The 9,764-nt window shown below is 34.1% G+C and overlaps 2 protein-coding genes across 2 annotated transcripts; one reads left to right on the top strand and one right to left on the bottom strand.

Annotated features, from left to right (window-relative positions):
- Positions 1 to 1,337: 1,337 nt before the first annotated feature.
- LOC11441719 (peroxiredoxin Q, chloroplastic) lies at positions 1,338 to 4,350 on the bottom strand. Its single transcript, XM_003609913.4, has 4 exons — positions 4,001 to 4,350; positions 3,772 to 3,909; positions 1,816 to 1,905; positions 1,338 to 1,745 (listed from the first exon to the last, which is right to left on the bottom strand). The coding sequence occupies exons 1-4, from the start codon at positions 4,217 to 4,219 to the stop codon at positions 1,527 to 1,529; spliced, it is 666 nt and encodes a 221-aa protein (XP_003609961.2). The 5' UTR covers positions 4,220 to 4,350; the 3' UTR covers positions 1,338 to 1,526.
- Positions 4,351 to 8,214: 3,864 nt separating this feature from the next.
- On the top strand, positions 8,215 to 8,808 carry LOC11440735 (uncharacterized). Its single transcript, XM_003609911.4, has 2 exons — positions 8,215 to 8,379; positions 8,506 to 8,808. The coding sequence occupies exons 1-2, from the start codon at positions 8,270 to 8,272 to the stop codon at positions 8,633 to 8,635; spliced, it is 240 nt and encodes a 79-aa protein (XP_003609959.1). The 5' UTR covers positions 8,215 to 8,269; the 3' UTR covers positions 8,636 to 8,808.
- Positions 8,809 to 9,764: the final 956 nt, after the last annotated feature.

Raw genomic sequence — 9,764 nt, 5'->3', positions numbered from 1 at the left:
CGTCAATTGAAATGACGAGATTGAGTTGGATTTTTAATCTTTTTTCTATGATTTTTTAGTTTCATGGAATTTAAAACAACAACACAACCCCGCCATTTTTAATTGGAGAGGTCCTGCTAGGACCCAAAAATGCATATTGAACCCTTACTCGCCATTTAGAATAATGTGGGCTGTCTAAAAGTAGATCACTTTGAGATATATTTTTCAAACTATGGTAGTTTGTATTTTTATTTTCTTTTCAAAATTGAAATATTTTAAATAAAATAAAAAAAATATCCACCTATTTATCTTGGGACCATTTTAGTCAAAGTTAAGCACGAATTTATATAATTTTATTCATGCTTATTTCCATAGAAAGGATTTACAGTATGTATGAATGAATATGAGCATACTCAAATTTCAAACACCTCATGTCTTTGATTATATAAATAGTTAAATACAAATGCTTAAACTTTACGGCTAAAATAAAATATACTAGTATGTGTATGTGTGGGAAAAAAAATCTTAATGCATGTCAAGTCAACGCATAAAGTCAACATATTTTTGACACAAAGTCAACATTATTTGTCCAACCGAGTTCTTCCTTTAGTTTGTCCAAGTATAATAACCAAGTTTTGTCAAAAAAAATAAAAAAATATGTACTATTAGTATATCTAAGCGGGAAAGGTTGGATAATTCAACCTTTTAAACTAATGGTTAAAAGAGACGAAGGTTCTAAGTTTAAACCCAAACATGTACTAATAGCTTGAGTCATTCTAATCGTGATCGGAGAACTATCCATCCATTGATTTCAAACAAGGCTTTTGTGGATATGTTGAGAGTGTTTCAAAGCTACACTCTTCAGAGCTATGCTCGATATTGCTTTACGGACTTGTAGATGACAATTTCAAGCTTGCAAAAGTTGAGCAAATGCTTTCACATATCCTTAAGGAGATCGAGATAATGAAAAGTTCTATAAGAGACACTGCATCTCAACATATTGCATCAACCATAGTGATGAAATATGTAATGATCTTGGATGGAGTTCATGGAGGAAGAACTGCATAAGTAACAGTAAAATTTCAAGAAAAATAGTTGCATGTTCTCACCTTGAAAAATGAGTGGGGAAAATTTAGTGAAAAGTTTTATTTTCAAAATGGTGTTCTAAACGTTTTGCATGTTACTGAAATGTAGCCATGAATCTTTCAAAGTTTATAGCAATGTTGCTCAAATAAATCATACAAATTGATGAACATTGTTATCTCACATAGAAAACTCACACTAAACAAAATATAATGAATTGTCAATTGAAGCTAATTTTATTTACCATATGCAAAAGATACTGATAGGTGACAGTGTTCGTGACAATTGAAGGTAATATTTCCATCGCGGGACATTATAACTGTTTGATCTCTATATGAGAAGGAATATTATTTTTATCACTTTCATGTGACCAAAGTAGTGTTCAAAATCAGCTACTTAATTACAATGGTTACATACAATTCTTAGTTACATACATGAATTAAGGCAAAAGGGATGCAGAATGATTAAAGGCTTTGGAGTAGTTTCAAGGTCTCATCAATATGCTTTTCAGGTTGGAACTGATTGTTGTATACAAGCTGAACCACACCATTTTTGTCAAGAACATAAGTCTCTCTCCCAGGCAATGATCCAAAGAAATCGCCAGGCACTCCCCACTCTTTCCTTACCTTGTTACCCTCATCACTCAACAAGGTAAATGGAAGTTTGTACTTCTTGGCAAATGCCTACATTTCATGCAATGCATTGGTTAATTAATTGGCACGAATATTATGCAGTGAAAATTCTGAGTTTTACCTTGTGAGAGGAAGAATCGTCTCCACTTATCCCAACAACCTCTGCTCCTGCTTTCTTGAACTTCTCATATGAATCCCTAAAAGCACAGGCCTGCAATAATAAATTCATGAAATTGTTTCCTTAACTATACAAGTAGAACGATGGAAATAGTTTATTGTATTTGCTCTACTCTGCATAATCTGATTCCATGCCTTTACCATATTGGAATTAATTATATCATAATCCTTCATGAACAATTACTGTTAGGAATTAGAGGACAAGGTGCTAATAATCAGTAGATAAATATTGGATAAAATTTGAGAACTCTTCTGATGTGGATTGAAACAGAAAAGATAAAGCAGTTCTAAAACGCGTGGAGAAATGAAATATTGCAGAAGGTAAAGAATTAACACACAAGATTTATCGAAGTTCAGAGATTGGTCTTCTACATCCTCACTGAGGTTGACCCTACCAGAGCTATTAAAACGGGCTACCTGGCCTTCACAGGCTTCAAGCTTTATCAAACCGGGCTAAAAAACCCTGCTTAAAAACAAGCTCTAATAACACTACATGTATTCAATGTTTTTTCATTTCCCCAATAGCACTGACTTAATTTTATGCATTACTGCTAAGATGTTGTGGCTGCATTCGACACACAGTAACTGCACATCAAGTGCCCAAATTATTGTTGCATGGTTGAGATAGCAAGACTAATATTCTGGGCAATGGCTGTTAGAGTATTGAAAGTTAATGTCTATAAAAAAGGTGGCCTTTTAATAGTTAAAATCAAATTTCAACATTTCTGTTTCAGTTTGTGACTTTACTCTGGTTATACGGGAAACAGGCTACCCTGGCCCATGCAGGATAGTCGGTATTTTGAGCGGGCTAAAAATTATGGGCTTAAATTTTCAGGCCCAAGCTCTATAAAATAAAGAATTTTGCTCTTCACCTACACTTTTCGCTCGCGCCCTGCAGCTATGTTCAAAATGCTCTTGCGTTAGTTAACTAACGCAAGTGTAAAAAATGCTTGACTTAGTTTTTACACATGTGACATTAATAGTATTATGTATGTATGTATGTATGTATGTATGGGTCAATGAGAGAGAAAGAGGATCATCATGTAAAATAAGTAATAGTGAATGCATGTGGTTTCTGTATGCATGGTGTGGTGGTTAATTCTTTAAAGATCCAGTCAAATTGGTCTTTGCTTTTCATGCATTGGCCCACTTTGCATTTTCTCATTTTAGATACTACCGAATCTAGAAATTCATTTCATGTGATAAAGCTCCAGTCAAATCAGCGTGAGTGATATGATCAGAAGTTTTGAAAACTAGCGTGAGTTAACGCATCTGTTAATTTTTGCCTGAGTTAACTCATGCAGCGTGTAAAAATTAAGTCAGGTATTTTTTACACTTGCGTTAGTTAACTAATGCAGGGACATTTTGAGCATGGCTGCATGGCGCAAGTGTTTTGTGCTGGGTGAAGAGCAGAATTCTAAAATAAAGGGCTTGGTGGGGTGGTCCAAATGGGCTAGCCCATTTTTACAGCTCTAGATTCTATCACTATGATCAAGTTAAACACAACATATGTACAAGACTTTGTAGGAAAGGAAAATCTCAACCTGCTCACTTGAGCACACAATTTTCTCTCTTGATGAACGATTCTATGAAAATGTCACTCTTTTATCTCTTTACAAGGATACATCAGTTTATATACTACCCTATTACCCTTGACTGAGACCTAACTAATTAACTCCCCAAAAGGTCCGCCAGAACTAACACAAGGGAAGTACTACACACTATAGTCGCATCAGAATTACTAATGACACTTAACAATGCATATCCACTTATGAATTACAAAATTTAAAGAAGCATTCATTTTGATTAGATGTTCAAACAGAGGTCTCCGGAAATTGAATCAGTCCAAACTCCAAAAATATGCAGCATTGAGAGTAAATGAGTGTTTCTTTCTTCTTACCTGTTTGGTACAGCCAGGGGTCTCATCAGCAGGGTAGAAATAAACAACCACAGGTTTCCCTTTGTACTTGGAGAGACTCACTGTCTTGCCATCTTGGTCTTTCAAAGTGAAAGCCGGTGGCTTTGAACCTTTACTCACCTGCCCATTTGCCAATGAATTCAACATATAGAAAACAAACAAACAGTAATGCTGATATATTGTAGCAACTTGTATATTGTGAATAAAGTACCTTGGCAAAAATGAAACCTCTTTTGAATGAAGAAGGTGGAGAAGAAGTGGTTTTGGAAATGGAAGAATGAGATAGCTTGAGGCCAAAAAATTGAGAATTGAATGGAGCTGAAGTAAGTGATGTTGATATGTTTTGAGGGTGAATAAATGTGGGGAAAGAATTGGTTGGGAGAGTGAGGGAAGCCTTAGCCATGGATGAGGAAGAACAAAGTGATAACATGTTGTGTTGTGTTGTGTTTTCTTTTCCTTATGGGGTGGTAGATAGAGATAGATAGATTATGATATGAGGGAGGGAAAGTGTATACATTGGGTTGAGTGGGTGGATGAAATCAGTGAAGCCAGCGAGACAGGATTGGCTTTTCTGGCGTGGCCTAATTCTCACCCCAACTCTACCTACCTAGTAATTAAGTTCTAACTCTTTCTACCAAACTTAACTTAGCCCCAAGATGCTCGATGTAGAGAGAGATATCTCACCCGAATTCTGCTTATTACCCAAATGGATTCGCTTATTTCCAAAGTAAATAACCGAAATACCCCTACGTAAGTTAACATGCGTTAATGTAAATTACAACGTAACGTAACATATGTTGCGTGACTTAACTCACGTTAGTACAAAATGTAACGCAACTTAAGTCACGTTGCGTGACTTAAACCACGCTAGGCATAAAACTGGTACAAAGCAAGCACCAAAACAGAATTTAACTAGCGTGAGTTAAGTCACACCAGTTTTAACACTAGCATGAGTTAACTCACATTGGTGCTGATGCTATATGCACAGCAGACTTGCATGGCAGTAGCTTCTGCCTTGTTCCATCTATCCCTCTTTAGTGAATATGCAATCATTCAATAATAATTTTGGTACAACCATTCATTGGTTCATCCTGAACTCATAATTTAGAGAACATGCAGTCATTCAATAATAATTCAAAAACACAATTTTAACGAAAAATAACGTAAATGTCATAAATAAGGCCAACCGCGCAAATAAAATGTCAAGAAAATACTACAAGCCATATAAAAACAAGTCATAAAAACAAGACACTACTGCTGCTCCTGTGGACTATGAGTCCTAGACCTCCTCCTCGGAACCTGATGATCGTCAAACACGCTATAATCGGTCCGGAGGCCCTCCAAGATGCTTAAGAAGAGTGGATTTGAAACCACCTCTGGAATCTGCCTCTCATGCTGCTCCTGATAAGCCTGCTCCTGATAATGTTGCTCAGGCTGGTACTGTGGCGGGTCCACAATCTGGGATGCACCCGTCTGTGTGACGTCGATCCCCCCGCAACATCAACAGTAGCAAGACTCGTGGCCCCCAGTCTCCCTCGACGTCGACCAGCCGGAGGCTGTAACGCTTGCTTCTCCCTCCGTGCACTACCAGTCGAGGCACGCCTCCCAGCCCTAAAAATGTCATTCCTCTCCTGCTCAGACATATCTGCACAAAAAGAAAAAAAATCTTTAACACTTTTGCACATAATTTCGATAGCAACACATGTGTCATCTTTAATAATACAACAACACTATCTATAATATCGACAATGTCATTTGAATCCATAAACTACCACATTGCAGTCAAATTAACTATCATCAACATTAACAAACATAGCTCTAACTAATTACTTCATTAACAATCCAAAAAAATAAAAAAAAATATCATTGAGACATTTCACCGAACACGTAGTGTGCATTTTTCAAACAACTATGTAATCTTACATTTTCTAAACCCTAAACTACCACATTGTACCCTAAACAACATCTAAACAACAATTCCTAAGTTAAATCATCACTAACAATCATAATCTTTAACATGCGAGACAATTTTTTAAAAACCTAAAAATGTTAATTTTCTACAAAAATTTGAAAATTTCAACCAAAATAATGCAAAGAAGTAGTATAATAATCACTTACTTGATATTGTGGACGAATTGTGGTTTGAATGGCGCAAGAATGGTGAAATTCGGATTTGAAGGTGAAAATTTCGTTTTTTGAAAAGTTGAAAAATGGAGGAATGGAGGTTCTGTGTTGCTGGAAACTGACTTAAGTCACGCTACCCTTATTATAACTTAAGTCACGCTACACATGTTAAGTTGTGTAGGGGCATTTTCGACTTTTACTTTGGGAATGAGCAGAACCATCTGGGTAATGAACATAATTCATCTCATCGAACAACGTACTATATAGGTCCGTTTCTTATACTACCTCCGTTCTTAATTATAAAACTCTTTTGATAAATTTTTTTGTCCCTTTTTATAATACCCCTTTGCTATTTTCAACTACATTAATTATTTCTTTACATACATGTCCATATTTGTTATACATCTTTTTCTTCAATCAGCAATAAATAACAGGTTGAAAACATAAACCAACTCTCTTTTTTAAAGGATAAAATTGTAAAAACAATAGTAATTACATACATATTTAATACAAATATCCACTATCTTAATTCCCGTTATTTTTCAAAAAGGTCCTATAATTAGGGATAAAGTTAGTAGTTTTTTTTTAAAATAGAATTAACAAAAAAAAATTAAAGAAAGTTTCAAATGAAAAATCCATTTGAATATCTTATCTTAAAATGTCATTCTAAGTATTTCATCATTTTGTTATAATTTTTTTTGGATATTAAATTTTGAAAAAATCTCTAAAAAAAAACAATTTCAAATAACTTTTCATAAAAATCATTTTTGAAAAATGTCATTTTAAAAAATCTCGAACAATGAATATTTAAGTTAGTGAATGTCAAAATCTCTTTTTTAACTTGCATCAAATGAGTTTGAAATATATTCTACTACTTTTGACTAAATTTTCAAAAAATCTATTTATAAAAATACAAAGAAAAATCCATTTTTTTAGAATCTAAAACAAACAGACCCACGGTATCACTGGATGCTTAACTTATATTTAAGGCCAAAAGTAATAATTTATTTCTTTAAGAGGGTATTTTCAGCACGCAATAGATTAATCTCTTACTTTTTTAAGAGAAATGATATTTGTACAACCAATTTGTGACAACTTCTTGATAACTTTCTTTCTCATACTTACATTATATTCTTATTCTCTCTTCCTTTTTCTCTCTCCATTGATTTTGACCAATGAAAAGAGAGAAAAAAGAAATTGTCACATAAGTTGTCTCATATGATTGTTCAAATATCACTACTCTTTTTTTAAGGAAGGAATAAATTAACTTTAGTTTGAATATCTTATGCGCGTAATTAAAGAATTAATGTCTAGAGTTGGGTAGAACCATAATCAGTGGTAAAATTTAGTCTCGAGATTTAACACTGATACATTCTTAGAGTTAGATTCAAACTCATAACTTTTGATTAAGCTTCAAAAAAAATCTTTTATCATCTCACTCAAGTGTTTTTCTTTTTTTGTAAGTAGTAATAGATTTGAATAAATTACTAAAAATAATGATTTGTATATGTGAGTAATAACTTACTCTCGAGCACGGGTTAAAGAAACCAGAAAAAGAAAATTTTAAATTAAAAATAATACTTTTTGACATTCAATGAGTTGACTGCACTTTAATGTCATATTACTCCCTCCGTCCCTTAATATTTGACATAGTTGAGCTTATTATGCATGTCAATGCATAATTTTGAGCTTAAATATTTTGAATAATATATTATAAAAAATTATGAAAATTTGATATGGAGATATCTTGAAGTTTTTTATTTTTATGAATTTATATAGAGATATCTTTGGGGTCTAAAATATTAGTAGTATAAGAGAAGAGTAAATAAACTACGACGTCGTTCGGATCCGAAATATACAAATAGAAAAATAAAAAAGGTTTAAATGTGTTATTGGTCCCTGCACTTTCATTAGATTTTGGCATTGGTCCCTACACTTTGTAAAAATATTGGTATTAGTCCCTCTGTTAACTTTCTGTTAAAAAAAAACACAAAACCAACGGAGTGCCATGTGGCCCAATCATTTCACGCCACGTGGCACCAATATCAATATTTTTACAAAGGGCAGACACCAATACCAATATTTTTACAAAGTGCAGGGACCAATACCAATATTTTTACAAAGTGCAGGGACCAATACCAATAGTTTTGTGTTTTTTTTTTAACAGAAAGTTAACAGAGGGACCAATACCAATATTTTTACAAAGTGCAAGGATCAATTCCAAACAAAAAAAAAAAGTAGGGACCAATGCCAAAATTTGATGAAAGTGCAAGGACTAAAGACATATTTAAACCAAAAAAAAATAAACACAATAAGAAAAGGGTTACGAAAGAGCATCGTTGTTTAGTTAGTAGCAATGGACGGTGCTGTGAAAACTGTTGTTAAGGTTTCCGGCGACCACAAAACGTCGTCGTCGACCACACCTTCTTACGATTCATCATATGTTTTGGCTACCAGACCTTCCAGGCATGTCTCTGTCTCTTTTCTGATGTTGATTTTTCCATTAATTTGTTTGTTGGGAATTTCGATATCACTATTGTTTGTGTGAATTCATTAGGATTTGAATTGAGATAAATTTTATTATTCTTGCAGACAAGTTCTGTCTTATTGGACATGCTCCAAGCTTTGTGCAATTTGCTTTGTTGGTGGAGTTATTTTTGGTTACACACTTAGAGGTCGTGTTAAGCGTTGGGCATCCAAAATTCTCAACAAGCTTACCTGAATCAACCTTCTTTTTAATTAGTAGTGATTAGAGTTTACTGATTTTGTTAGGGTTCAGTTTCATTCATATCTTAGCTAGAGAAAAAAGAAGATTGATTTTGCTTAACTATACCCCTCTTTGTTCAATGTGGATTTTGGAACTTGACATTTGATTTTCACTTTCTGGTTTTCTAACACTGCTCAAGAATCAAACCTATCTTGAATAAAACCTTTACTGTGTAGACAACTGATCACGATTTCCTGCATTTGACGTAGTCATAGATCGTTCTATCAAAATCGACAAATGCAGGAAAATGCAACTGCATTAAAGCTAAATTTGAAGAAAACTTTGGCAAGTGTAGCTGTACTGTATTTTACAGTGCAATTAGATGCACAACTTAGTATAGACATGTTCCTGTAAAACCATTTTCATACAATTAGTTTATTATACATCAAAAAAATCCAAGTAGTTTATTGGTAAGCAATTGTATTTGTAGTCTGTCAGAAATTCTATCAAGATCTACTAGGTGTTCCATACAGAGGATCTTGGTGATCACGACTGAACTGAGTACCCCGAAAATTGCCTATAATCAATAAATGCTCATTCATCTAACTTGGTGTGAAGCTACAAAACTGACATAGCTGCATTCTTTGCATTGCACCCAAATAATTTCCAGTATTTAGTTTGGTTTCGGCACATAACCATCGACAGCAAAATTTTGAGTGGTGTCTGTAATAGTTAAATGAACTATATCAAGTTCAGCCTTAGCTATCACTTGGCAGCTCAGATGTGATCTGCATATATAACTATCAAAATTAGTCTATGGTCATTTCACCAAAGATTGTTGCTGCTCCATTCAATACTAACTAGCCACTCTGATGAGTCATACCCACATGATGCACCACTGTCATCTAATAGAATAATCACTGATCGCGTGAAAAGCCAGTATGAGGATACTAGACATTATTGGATGCAAATTATTTGAAATAAATGTGACTGCTGCAATGCAACAACTAATACTCAAAGATTGTTGTTATTGCGATTTTGGTTAGTGTCAGACTCCAGCGTCAACCTAACTTCTGCTCAGATATCATAAATAACCCATGGTTTAGAGCGTGAAATATAGAATATTGAGTGCCACCTCAACTTG

The sequence above is a fragment of the Medicago truncatula genome, chromosome 4, assembly GCF_003473485.1.
Source record: "Medicago truncatula cultivar Jemalong A17 chromosome 4, MtrunA17r5.0-ANR, whole genome shotgun sequence".
Classification (NCBI taxonomy): Eukaryota; Viridiplantae; Streptophyta; class Magnoliopsida; order Fabales; family Fabaceae; genus Medicago; species Medicago truncatula.
Note: the sequence above shows the minus strand (reverse complement) of the source record. Positions and strands in the feature narration are given on the sequence as shown.

Bases quoted from the DNA above. Each gene is read 5' to 3' on its own strand.
- LOC11441719 (XM_003609913.4), bottom strand. From the start codon at position 4,219: ATGTTATCACTTTGTTCTTCCTCATCCATGGCTAAGGCTTCCCTCACT. The intron at 3,910-4,000 runs GTACTTTATTCA...GCAAATGGGCAG, and splicing joins GAGGTTTCATTTTTGCCAAG to GTGAGTAAAGGTTCAAAGCC. The intron at 1,746-1,815 runs GTAAAACTCAGA...CATGAAATGTAG, and splicing joins ACGATTCTTCCTCTCACAAG to GCATTTGCCAAGAAGTACAA.
- LOC11440735 (XM_003609911.4), top strand. From the start codon at position 8,270: ATGGACGGTGCTGTGAAAACTGTTGTTAAGGTTTCCGGCGACCACAAA. The intron at 8,380-8,505 runs GCATGTCTCTGT...TTATTCTTGCAG, and splicing joins TTGGCTACCAGACCTTCCAG to ACAAGTTCTGTCTTATTGGA.